Genomic DNA, 13,978 nt, shown 5'->3' on the forward strand with positions numbered 1-13,978 from the left:
TGGCATCGCTGTGCCAAGTGCCAACTGTCTGAGAAACAGCAATCTACAGCTTCAAGTCATGCCTCTTCGTTGCTATCCACAGACAAACCTCCAAACTCTGTACAATGTTGTACTGAATGTAAATCTAACGTCATAACTTTTAATCGATTCAAAATGATAACAGGTAAAGCTGACTTGAGCAATCCATTTGGTAATGATGGCTGGCATAGCAGGCTCAACTCCCAATCCAGAGGCATCTAGGCTCAATATAGCATAAAAAAAAATAAAAAAAAGGAAACGCGTCATGCCTCGACGCATTGTCAGCTTGTAGATCTGTTCTTTTTGTTCATGTGTCCATCCAGAGGTCCCTCCCCCTTAAAGCAGGCTGCTGTTAGTAGCGCAGCGGCAGTAGCAATCAATCAATGGACAGACAGACAGACAGACACATGAAGGAGTTGGTCCCTAAATAACAGAACAGCTGTAGCACACAGCTAAAAGGGTATTTGAGAAAACAAGTAATCACTGGAAACGGGCAATGACCGTTTGCACGGTAAAAGTAAAATCGTTTCAAATAGTTGATCAGCAGTAGTTCCCCTACAAGTTACTCACAAATCATAGATATTTTTCCAACACAGCCATCCACTACACTGAATGTCACATGATAGAACAGCAGCATAAAAACTAATACATATAGATGTATATCTACAGTATGTATCTATCCACCTATGAATATATATTATTACAATTATTAATAGGTGACCCCTTGGCATGGTCCAACATAGCGGGGGCCTGATTGCCCGAGATAAGGAGAGAAAAAAAAAACTCCAGTCAAGTGAAACCTGTCTTATCAGTTACAGGCTGCCACTGTCTGCCTATTCTGAACCTCTCTGCCTGAGGAGGGCTGTACACTGCGACCAAAATAAGTGTGTAAATTACCATTTCAGATGATTGCATTTGTGTGACTGATCATTAGCCTAATGGCCGTCCCTGCAGTGCTGATGCAATTCTGCACCATTGTAGATATTAACAATCAATCGACTATTTATTAAATGGATTAATTGCAGATAAAAAAAATACGGAAATCAATTTACCAATTGACTGAGCTTTCAGTGTTCCTGCGTTCTGGTTCCCAAAGGCACTCATCTACAAGAACTAGTACATACCTATCTGCCAGGACTATTCAGTGCATCAGCACTAATAACAGAAAAGGTTTTGTCAATAACATTGTTAATCCTCCAGACCTCCCAAATCACACTTTGTCACGACGGAACATTAAAAAGTTGCCAAAAGCAACTTAACTTAAAACTTAAAAAATGAAGTTGCCAAAAGCAGCACAGCAGTTAGAACATAGGGCAGATACAGAGGAAAAAGTAGACCAGTAAGACTCCCTAATCGGGAGATAAGCGACCGTCAGGTCGCAGCGTGATTTTAGGGCAAAATGTGTAGAAGCAGTGTCCAAAAATGTGGTTGAAAAAAATCGGCCTGATGGTGGCGCTGAGTGTAGACATAGTGTGTACCGATTTGTGTGATTTTAGGGCAAAATCTGTAGGAGCAGTGTCCAAAAATGTGTTTTAAAAAGTCGGCCTGAAGGTGGCGCTATATGGGACAGATCCATGTTGATGACATGAGTGTAGACATACTGTGTACCGATTTGAGTGATTTTAGGGCAAAAGATTGTAGGAGCAGTGTCCAAAAATGTGTTTTGCAAGAATCCGCCACATGGTGGCGCTAGAAGAGGGCCATGTGAGGTCTCCGCGCCGCCGAGGCGGACGAATAGGTACCGGCCCCGGCTCTCCCGGTCGCTCCTAGCCCGAGTTACGGCATTTTATGTGCGCTGCAGTGGCAGGGGGTCCTCCACTGGGGGCGCCACCACTTTTGCATCCGTTCTGGAGCACCAGGAGGCGGTGGTCCCCGGGAATTCCCCGTGAGCAGCCCCGTTGGGGTGGTGATTTGGTCATTTTTGCACATTTGGTCATTTTTTACATCTGGGGGTCCCTGGCGCTCCGGGAGTCCTTGGAGGTTGTAGTTTGGCAGGCAAGGAGTGTGTGCAAAATCTGGCATGGATCGGGGCAACGGTTGCGGAGATATGAGCAGGGCAAAAAAAAGTGTGACATGTGACGTGTGACAGACAGACTGACTGACTGACGGACGGACTCACAGTTTGTGGAGGTTTTGATAGTAACTGCGACCTAACGGTCGCAATAAGACAAGACAATGAAAGTCCTTTATATCCTCACAAGTACAATCCAAACCAATCAATAGCCCCTATGTGAAGCTAGGATCTTACTAGGAGTAGGATCTCCTTTTAGTTGACCTTGTAGTGTACCAGTGATTTGTACTGCCATGAAACTGTACTGTTTCCTATTCAACCTTCTAATAAATTCAAGCATATACCGGTAATAGGGGAAAATCTCTTAATTTTGAAAAATGAATTTCAGGCTACGATATAGCCATTGTCCAATTACCGTAAGTTTCACAGTTCAGTTGAAGTGCCTCACGTGCAATGGGCATGCCTTACGTCTAATCATACACACAGCTGCTGCTATACCACTTTCTCACCTTTGACAATAAGCCTCCCTGACCTACTACTAATCTTATGCACATACCGTACTGTAGCTGCTGGTCTTATGCTATGTGATGCCATCTTTTTTATGTTCTCTTTGACCTGCTTTTTTTCTATTTTTTCCACTTTTTGTTCCGCCCCACCCCCTCCAGAAATTATAGAGCTTACACAAAAACGAATTTGTGGAGCAGCCTGACAGAGGGTTTGACTCCCGATCCAGACGACCTTTGCTGTGTCACTGTCAGACATCTCTCTCTCTCTTTCCATTTCCTGTCAATCTACTGTAAAGTTACATCTCATTTGTTCAAGTTGCGTGCAATGATCAGGATCAAGTAGAAATGTTTATAAGGGGCAAGTCACTTGCCCTGCAGGGCAAGTAGGAAAAAGACTTAATGACGGACCTTGCACAGCACATCAGAGCTGTGACCTGCTGTTAACTTCTATGAATTAAAATACCACAGACAAGACAGTGATATGTCACACAGTCGAAAGTGTGCATTTAGCCTGTAGCTTCATGAGGCCTTGACTTGATAATAGGTCTTAATTCATGCTTGGTCGCGACCATTTCAACAATGGTTACTTTCAGTTAAATGTCACGATAAATAAGCCTTGACGATGGTACAATTTGGCAAGTTCCCCATGCATGAGTCTTAAGTATTGCCAATAAATGAAGCGTAGTTGTGAAATTACTGACACATCCTTGGTATCTGCATTTTCGGCTTGGGCTCATAGTATAATACAGACACTCACTGCAGAGGTGCCATTAAGATAATACATAGTCAGACGTGGATGGATGCAAACAATAACAACTACAACATACTCCTCTGTGGAGACCAGTGGCCTCTGCTCTGACTGTTAAATACAGATTTCAGTGTGAAGCATTATAGGTGAAAAGCATAAACTTATCCATGAAATATCTGGTTTCTCGGCTATTAAATACCAGGTGAATCAGGGTTAGGTCTGAAAGGTGTGTGAAATCTATATTTCTTTATTGAGCGGTGCTCCTGGAAGGAGCTATGCTCCAATATCTGTCTTTGTCCGGGCTCTGAAGCGTGGCCTACATCTGGCCTACATCTTCGCACAAAGTGCTCAAAGTTTGTTGTACGCCCAAAAAGAAATGTCCGAGCTCTGAAGTGTGGCCTACATCATGGCACAGACTTCCTGTGACCACTGCCTACAAATTTGGGCAATGTTTCAGAGCGATCACACTCACAGCCCTGTTGACTTCCTATAAGGAAAATAAAAGTTCAAAAAGCATAAACATAAATATCTGATATTGCTCCGGGCAGACACCCACAAACCCTCTCATAGACTGCTTGCCTTTTGCTGAGCCGTGCCATAAAAACAAAGTTTCATCACTGGTGCAGCAGCACCTACAGTAATTGGATCAAGTCAGTATCAATGCATGTCTGGCCACATCACTCTCAGGAGGAGTTTTCACAATCCAATATGGACTGAAGCTCCAATGGACATAAAGAAATAATGAAGCGACATGTGTCCCCCGTCACCGGCATAGGGTGTACACTACCTGCTTGGGCTCAATGGAGGGTAGTTGTTTGGAAGATAACATAGGAACACTGGTTAGGGCTAAAATACTATTAGTATATTAGATTTACAATAAAACGGTGGGTATTGTAATATTACTGAAAGGCTTAGATTAATGATGAAATTGAGTGATGATTATCCAGATCAGGGGTCTTCAAAAGAGGGTCCGGGACCTCTAGGGGGTCCTCAGAGTTACTACAGGGGGTCCTCCAAATCTTCCAATCCTTTTTATATTAACAACTTGAACCCTAGTGTCCATATGCTGAGAACTGTAGCCATAAATAGCAGATCTACAAGCTCACTATGCCTCGCGCTGCGAGGCGTTGAGAGCTTGTAGATCGGCTATTTTCAGCAAAGAGGTTTGGTGTAGAGGGGAAAAAGAGCAAACTAAGTACAGAATGAAAAGTCAAGTTTATTATGTATTGACGGTTCAAGTGGTTAAATATCTGAAAAGACAAATTTGACATGAATCCAAAATACATGATGATTGTGCTGTCAAATGATGAAACTATATGGAATCTCTGAAAAGGTTGTGGGGGTCCCTGGTTCATCTCTCTCTCAACTAAGGGGTCCTTGGCCTGAAAACGTTGAAGACCCCTGCACTAGATAAAATAAAATAAAAATACTTTATTGATCTCAAAGGAATTTCTAAAACTATTCCTTATATACAAATATATTTATGTTTCAAGAATTGAGTATTAGTTACTATGGTATAATTATCACTACCAAAACAATGATTTTATATTTTGGACAATGTAAACCGGTGGGCGCTTCTTTAGAGCAGCCTATGACTGAGTGAGGGTGGATGATAACCGCTGGCCCTGTCTGGGATATGTACGGTGCAAAGTCCTCACTCGTTCATTTACACACCGCTGTGGGAAACATAGCCGTCGTCCACCATTACGCCTCCATTAAAAAGGGCTTTTCATGGTTGAGCTGATCCGACCAAATTTCTGAGATCAAGGTCTCTCTCTCGCCAAGTCGCAGAGCATCCTTCTATGGTCAACGAGAAACAACTCGTTGTTTGCAATAACCCTAGACTAGACTAGGGTGTATTACAAAATCCGTGAACTTCTTGTGATGCAACTTCGTCATGAGTAACACTTCTTTCCAACCAGCATAAACAACAAGCTATCTTCTCATGCTAACTTGGCTTGCCATCAACAACCTGTCTAGTTATGTCTACTCGTTCGGCTAAAACAGCCTATGGAGCTAACGGACGCTATAGATAGGTAACAGCCACTGACAGTCCGTAATAACAACAACACAAAGAATTGCAAAAGCATGTCCACGAGTCTCCACGCCGCATGAGAAACAACATTCAGACAAGTTGCTATTATCATCATAAAGAGACCAATTAAATTGCGATACACAACAGACAATTAAACCAATGCCATATCGATGAGTCGCTTGGCTCGAGCGACGAGCTAGCTAAGTTAGCCGCAGTGGTGTAAAGTAACTAAGTACATTTACTTAAGTACTGTAATTGAGTACAGCTTTGAGGTACTTTTACTTTACTGGAGTATTTCCAATTATCAGCCTCCTTATTTCTACTCCACTACGTACATCTCAGAGACAAATCTTGTACTTTTACTCCACTACAATTATTTGAAAACGTGTTACAAGTTAGTAGTTTGTATATTTTGATTATTATTAGGCTACAGAACATACATTAACCACTTAATCCCTACATACATTCCGATCTACGAGCTCACGCATTGTCAGATTGTAGTTCGATCTGCTATTTTCAAAAGATTGTTATATAACATTTGAAAACTTGAAATGGGACATTCTGCACAATGAGTACTTTTACTTTTGGTACTTTAAGTACATTTTGAGGCTAATACTTTTACTCTCAAGTACATTTTGAATTCCGGACTTTGTACTTGTAACTGTATATTTCCACATTGCAGAATTGATACTTTTGCTTAAATAAAACACTTTTTCCCCCCCACCACCGGTGGTTATCCGGCTAACGGAGACACTCATCTCGCCGACAGAATGTCTGTCAGGATTCGCCCCCCACACACATCATCAGGACTTGATAATAATAGTAGCCTATACAAGCCGATTGTTTCGGCATCGGGTTTGTTAAATTTGTATATCAAAAGCAGTTCAACAAAACGTGAATTTCAATCTTACGTTTTTTGAAGCATCCCTCTGCGAGCAAAAGTTTTGAGTCGTTATATCATCATTTCTACCGTGATCCTGGAGACGGTTTATCCGTGGCAGCCTGTCAGTATCCATTCCACACACAGACAAACCACAACTTTGCACTAATAGGGCTGTCACGATTATTACATTTTAGATGACGATTCATAGTCACTCACTCAAATAATTGCCAATTTGTCATTTAACGATTTAATTGGGTTGACAATTACATTTCTGTTTTGGCTTGGAGGCTTTGAAGTTGCATATGGCAGATTGGCAGATATGACATAACCTAAATATACAAAGAAATGACTGACATGTTGACAACTTGGTAGTGGGAATAGCCGATCTACTAGCTCACTAGATCTGCTATTTCCACTATTTTTTGAAAATGTTTGAAAATATATAAGATTTTCAACATGGAAACGATTATGACGAAATAATTGCGATTAAACGATGATGTAATAATTGACAGGCCTAGTGTTTGTTTTGTGATAATAATCTAAATCTACAAAGTAAACTACTAATAACGTTTTCAAATAATTGCAGTGGCGTAAAAGTACAATCTGGATCCGAGATGTAGTCTGTGTGGAGTATAAGTACTGGAAAACTGGAAATACTCAAGTAAAGTACAAATACCTCAAAAGTACAGTACTTATAAGTAATTGTACTCAGAATACTCTCCACCACTGGCTGCCGACCCCTTCAACAATAAGTGTCACTCGACCAAAAAAAATGTCACATTTCCAACTTTAAGTTAAAAGTGTCGACGCGTCTCTCCGGCACAAACTTTTTTTTAAAGTTGAAAATACGTCATTGTTGTCGATAAACTGACCATAAGTATATGGATTAGCCTTTAATGTTAGCCATTAGCTACGCTGGCTAGCCTCTTGTAGCAGCGCTAACATCGACAGGGGGGAAACTTCCCCGTCGTCGTGTCTTAATTAAACCAAAATATCCCAAAGATAACGTTGGTTTAAAAGGCAGGTATTGAGTGTGTTGACTTACAGCGTGTAGGCGCAGCTTGACCGGGGTTCCCCTGAGTTTTTCCCCCAATTGTTTTGATGTGTTATTTTGCTAGCTACACCCGTAATTCGGTGTAAAAATCCCGGGGATCCCCTCTCGTCTGTCCACTGCCACTTCGGTTGCCAGATAATGAGCCACTAACACACATGCGGCGTCATGCTGCGTTCAATCCAACATCACAACTGGGAAGTTTCCGGTACAGGGCACAGGCTCACGATAGCCAATGTTGCGTTCTTTGAACTAGGAATTCTCATTAGAGGCGGCTCTGTCACTTTGACACTTTTCCACCATAAAAATTAATAGGAAAAAGTGAAGGCAATGAGATATTAAAGCCATGAATTGGATACAAAAATATTGTCTATTGTTTGTTTATAGGCAATGATTTCCACGTGGTCCAAAGCAGAAACATAAATGTATTTTCTAAAAATCATACCCAGTGTGAAGTGAGCAGTGCCTTAACGTCCCACAAAGCTTTGCCAATGCCAAGCTTTGCGGGACATAGCCTACGGATGGACATACAGACATTCACACAAAGCCAGATTTAGGACCAGTTAGAACCGCCAAAAATTGCCTAATGGTTAACCTGGGAATCTGGGATAGCTTCCAATTTCGTGTTTTTGATCCGGTCGGGAGCGGAAACCGTCTACGTCATTTTGTAGTCAAAACGGACTACACTTTGGCCGGAACTAACACACCGAAAACAGTTTTAACCCAAAACAATTCCCTGCGCTCAATGACATAATTTTAGGACCTACCCAATAAAAACCTTGATGCGGTGTAGTTTTCCTTGTTTTTTGAAAAGTTTGTTTGGTATAACCATCTTTTAGTCCAACTCGCAGTGACTGGCAAGACCACACTTCTCTAGCATTTAAATAGGGATTGGGGAAACAAACATCAAAACAAAGCGACGCCGCTTTTTCTGCTTGTTTCCGGTTTAGGTCACGCCTAGACCGGATCAGAGGGACCGTTGTAAACAAATACCAGGCTTTCCTCCGAGGTGGAAAGACTGGTGATGCAAGGTTACCTAATGGATGGGGGGGCCAGCCGGTGGACAATATGCACTGATGTCAGACACAAACAGAAACCATTGCTTATTACAACATGAATTTGTGCATGTGCCAGCCAGGGCTGACTATAGTGGCGTTTCCATAAAGCCGTTTAATGCGCATTAAGGCTTTTGCGCATAAATCTTTTTATGGAAACACTTAATTACTCAAACTTTCATTATTCGCAAAAACATTTATGCGCTTGGAGGAGGTGGATTTTGAGGCTTTATCGAAAAAACTAAATGCGCATTAGTGCAATGGAAATGGGGCAGCCAATAAAAGCGAAAAAATTATGACGTTCTGGTCCATCGTCCTCCAAGTTAATACTTTCACCTGCCGCTTAACGTCCATTGTATAGCGTTAGCCCACAAAACAAACCGGTTGTTACACACGTTCCCCCCGTTTTCACAACGTGCCAGCTGCAGCTCTTTACAGACTGTTGTGCAAAGACAACCTCCGACAGAGTCGGCTCATGCGACCGTCGCTAATTCGAATGACACCCGCAAATGGAAATAGGCTAAATTTGCTTTGTTTTAATGCGAATTTCTGATAATTCGCTTCCTATTTTAGAATAAGCTTTATGGAAACGCAACTACTGACTGTCACATGCTTAGAGGGTGCATCAGTCGGTCAGTGGACCACAGATCATCTATCTATAAATTAGGGAAAATCTATGTCTGTGTGTCTGCGTCTGTGTCTGCGCTGATGTCATCCAATGGTAAAACCCTTGAAAAATCCAATGGGAAAAATCCAATGGGAAACGTCTGTGTTTCTGCGCTGATGTCATCCAATGGGAAAACCCTTGAAAAAATAAAAATAAAACCTCGGTTCGAAGTGAAGCGGTGAACTTTTATTCTATGTGTTCTAGAGCTATGAACTCTGTGATCTATACATTCTTCCAATTCTGAATGAATGAATGATTTTATCTGGAGGGCCGAATTGTTATGTGAAGCTTGAGTATGGTCTCATTGGACATTTTTAATCATCCAATCATCAGACCGGGACGGACGTTACACACATATTCTGGACGTACGGGACAGATAAAACCTGTTCATTCTGGACTGGAATGACCATATATGGACATGAACAGGACACACATGTACGGGACAGATAAAACCTGTTCATTCTGCACTGGAATGACCATACAGTATATGGACATGAACGAGACACACAAAGCCACTCCTTGGAAGCGGCTTTCACCGCTTCAAAAAACACATGGTGACGTCATCCAATGGGAAAACCCTTGAAAAATCCAATGGGAAACGTCTGTGTGTCTGCGCTGACATCATCAAATGGGAAAACCCGTAGCCAATAAGAGAGGAGTAAAGGGTGACGTCATAATATCGAGGCATATATAAGGACCATTTATTGCAGCACTGCATTCTTTTACAGAGGAGAACTTGATGGATGTGGTTAGATCTGCGTTGGTTCTGGTGTGTAAAAATGTTTTGCTGGACGATCCATCTGAAAGGAACAAAGAGATGCTGGCACGCTGCGGTGGCAGTTGGACAGAAGGTGTTCTCTTTTGGAGGAGTCAGTGACAAAGACAGTGATCAGATTGGTGTGCACATCTTCAACACAGTGTCTTTGTGCTGGACAACTTTGCCCCTGGTGACGCCTGGAAGAGGAGAACGTCACCTTGAGGTTCCCTCCAGGGAGTGGGGCCACACAGCTGTGCTGATTGAAGATACTGTCTACCTCTGGGGAGGATATCCTTACTGTAATGTGCTTTATGCATTCGATGTCAACACCCGCAGATGGTTCAAACCACAGGTTTCAGGGACTGTTCCAGAGGGGAGGTACGACCACTCAGCCTGTGTCTTGGGGAAGGTCATGTATATCTATGGAGGATGGACCCAGAAGCAACCCACTAACGACATCTACAAGTTGGACACCACCACAATGGTCTGGTCTTTAGTTAACACCAGAGGCAGAGTTAGAGGCAGTGGCCCTCCTGCTTCATGGTGTCACTCTGCCACCATCATCGGGACAAAGATGTTTGTATTCAGGGGCTGGGGGGGTTCCTCGGGTCGGCACAACAACATCACCATCAGAGTGTTTGACACAGAGACCAACTGCTGGCCGAACACTTCTACACAGCTTCTTTCAGAAGGAAGTGAGTATCATTCAGCCTTTGCCTACAATGGAGAGCTGTATGTATTTGGTGGCTGGAAATATAGTCAGACTCAGTACGTCAATGATTTGTGGAAATTCAGTCCAGAGACCTTCTCCTGGAAGAAGTTTGAGACCAAGGGGAAAGGACCAGAAGGGAGGATTGGTATGTGCTGTTGCATGGTGGGAGATCGTCTCATCCTCTTTGGAGGAATCAACCTGTATGTCCTAGACTTGAGTCCTAGCCTGAAGACTTTATGTAAGCTAGCAGTTATTCAGTACGGTCTGGAGCAGTCAGAAGTCCCACACAACATCAGGTGGGAACTGGCAGCCATGAGTAACAAAAGAAGATGAGAAAATCACACCTAGTGTTCTGCTATTATTGGTGTTTTTTGTAAACACAAGATAGTTTTTCTAACAGATGAATTTATTACGACCATAGGTCGCAGTTTACTATCAGAACCGTCACAGCTTGTCCGTGTCTCTACGTCCGGACGTCTGGATGGACAGGTATACTGACCAATCACAGCCTGTCTTTTCCGGAACTTCAGTTCAATCCAAAGGAGCTTTGGCCTACCGAACGTCCCCTTCTGTGGCAAAAAATTGCCTATCCTTTTTGACGGACGCCCCAGAGCCAGAGTGGAGGCGTCTGCGTTTCTATGTCTATGCCACAGATGACACAAACGTAACATTCACTGATGTCACTCACAGTGGACAACATGCACTGATGTCAAACACAAACAGAAACCGTTGCCTAACAATGCAGGACGTTTGTTTGAGGAGCACATTGTCCCTTTTATGCCCATATATGGAGTTATTAAAAATATGGAGTCCAGGCCAGACTGTGACATCCGTACTTTCACTTCAAGTTGATGATATCAGAGTATTCCATATAAGGACCCCTGATGGTCGGTGAATAACATGCACTTATGTCAGCAGACACAAACCATTTCCTAACAACACAGGCCGCTGTTGAGGTGTGTGTCCCTTTTATGCCAGACACAACAGAAACCGTTGCCTAACAACACCGATCTGTGCATGTGGCCCCTGCGGGCCCTGGATCTGCCCTTAGGCTATATGTTAAACAACTAGAAATACTGTTCTCGCCTTTCAGGCGAGCCCACAATTAATAATAAAATTAAAAACGTAATTGAGAAGCAGTATACCAACCCCCTTCCAGAGAGTGGTGGATCCACAAGACAGAGAAGTGGCCGCTTTACTTCTTCAGGCTGTAGCGCTCGCTGACGAGCCCTTCTTCCAGGCCTGGCTCCACAAGATAGCTCTGGGCATCCTTCAACCACTTCATACTGCCTGCTATTTTTACTATATATTCATACTGTATTTGGAAGGTATATATATAGTTATTATGACCAAAGGTCACAGTTTATAATATTAAGTGAAATGGCCCATCATGTCTCCGTCCGTATGTCTGTCTGGACGTGTACGTTTTTTTACGGTCTATGGGTTTGCCGTTCTGACGTCACGCTCTGACATACTTTGTTACGGTCTAAGGGCTTGCCGCTCTGACATCACGCTCGGACGTCACTGTGATGTCTGGAGAACCACACTAACAGAATCCCTTTTATGCCCATATATGGAGATCCCTGATGTCATCAATATTAAGCCCATATCTAACAGGACTCCATATGGGAATGCCCATATACACTATGGGGGCCACATACCACACTAACAGAATCCATATATGGCCAAGACAGCCCATATCTGTGTGGCTGTTTCTACAGACAGGGATCTCCATGTATGGGCATAAAGGATTGTATGTATGATGTCAGATGTCATAGACGTCATAGGACTTTCACATAACGAATAACTGAGTAAGCATGTTTGGGCTCTCACAGCATAATATGTCCATATGCTGTACATGGATCTCCATATATGGGTACCAGGGGTCTCCAAATATGGGTAACTGGTCCGATATACATCACTGGCCAGATGGCCAAGACATGGTGCGACCTCGCCCTTAGCGCTTGTCCTGAGGCATCTTACTAGTATAGATGTATATCTTACTAGTATAGATGTATATCCTTGACCATGGAGATATGGTCGTCAAAAACTATATATCATTTTGTAGTCAGACCTCCAAACAGATTTATTGTCAATATGGGCAGTGCTGTAACAGATCCGAGACAAAAATAACGACTTAAGTATAATTCTACCACTTTCCTGTCAACAAGAAAGAGAAGAAAAATTAGTAAATAGTAAAAATATTAAAAAGATTCACGGGCGCTGGTGCCTTTTGGCACCAAAAGTTCTCCTCTGCCTAAAAAATGTCATACTGCATGCAGGGAGGCATTAGGTACCATTTTATAGTCTTTGGTATGACTAGACTGGGGATTGAACCCTGACCTCCTAATCTCAGGATGGATACTAACCACAAGGCCACTGGGATGGTGAAGTGTCCCCTAACTGCTCCCCCCTGAACACTCATCATAACCATCTGAGCAGCCCTCAGCTGGGTGCAGGGGTGGATTACCGCATGGGCATACCGGGTCCAGGCCAGGTGCCCAAGAACTCAGGGGGCCTCAAATTGCCAGTTATTAGCTTAGCTTTTTTTTTTTTTTTTATCAATTAGTCATTCATGTCAATCACAGTCCTACTGAAAAAGTTTAAGAATACCCTGAACACTGACATCACAGAACATAAACCATCATGATACCTTGTAGGTGCATGTTTATCCTGACAGTTTATCTATAAGACTTTAGAGGGGCGTGCAAAAACAGGTGCAAAACAGCAATGGAATCTGTAACATCCTCCTGGTGGCACCGTAATAGGCCAATGTAAAAAGCGTGCCATGTCTTCTTCTGCCTGTAACGGCAACCGGCCGCTGCACTCACGATCTGATGCTTTTTGTTCCAAAAAATGTGTTTTGCAAAAGTCGACCTGCTGATGGCGCTATAATAGGCCAATGTGAAAAGGGTGGCATTTGTTCCTCGACCCCCAGTGGGAAAGTGCGTGCAAAATGTCATGGAAATTGCACGCTGCGTTCATGATTTGAGGGATTTTGTTCAAAACTGACCAATCCTGCAAAATTTGGAAGCCAATGTTAGCCAATTAGGGTGGAATATGAAATATCGGACAGATCCGTCTTGATCTCAAAAGTATAGAGATACTGTGTACTGATCTGCGTGATTTTTGGATAGTCTTGAAAGAGTAATATAAAAATCAAACCTCGGTTCGAAGTGAAGCAGTGAATCTGAGTATACAATTGTCTAGAGCTACAGAATTCTGAATTCTGAATGATTATCTGGAGGGGCCGGATTGTCATGTGAAGCTTGACCAATCCTCATTTTTAGGGACATTTTTAATCATCCAATCATCAGACCGGGACGGACACTACACACATATTCTGGACGTACGGGACAGATAAAACCTGTTCATTCTGGACTGAAATGACCATATATGGACATGGGGGACACACATGGGACACACATTTACGGACAGATAAAACCTGTTAATTCTGGACTGAAATGACCATATATGGACATGGGGACACACATTTACGGACAGATAAAACCTGTTAATTCTGGACTGAAATGAC

General features: G+C 42.8%; 1 protein-coding gene across 3 annotated transcripts in view; it reads right to left on the reverse strand.

The window, feature by feature from the left end:
• The window catches only part of gatad2ab (GATA zinc finger domain containing 2Ab), a 48,169-nt gene extending 40,792 nt beyond the window's left edge, over positions 1-7,377 (reverse strand). The window contains exon 1 of one of the 3 annotated variants that reach the window (XM_080734806.1): positions 7,247-7,377. Coding sequence is in view for 1 of the 3 variants with exons in the window: in XM_080734807.1 (XP_080590933.1) it covers positions 6,230-6,243 (14 nt within the window). In the remaining 2 variants the exon portion in view is untranslated. Of the gene's footprint in view, positions 1-6,229; positions 6,334-7,246 lie in introns of those variants that run through there. The other 2 variants (XM_080734808.1, XM_080734807.1) reach the window with 2 other exon arrangements.
• Positions 7,378-13,978: the final 6,601 nt, after the last annotated feature.

Source organism: Nannobrachium achirus (assembly GCF_963921795.1).
Source record: "Nannobrachium achirus genome assembly, chromosome: 1".
Taxonomy (NCBI): Eukaryota; Metazoa; Chordata; class Actinopteri; order Myctophiformes; family Myctophidae; genus Nannobrachium; species Nannobrachium achirus.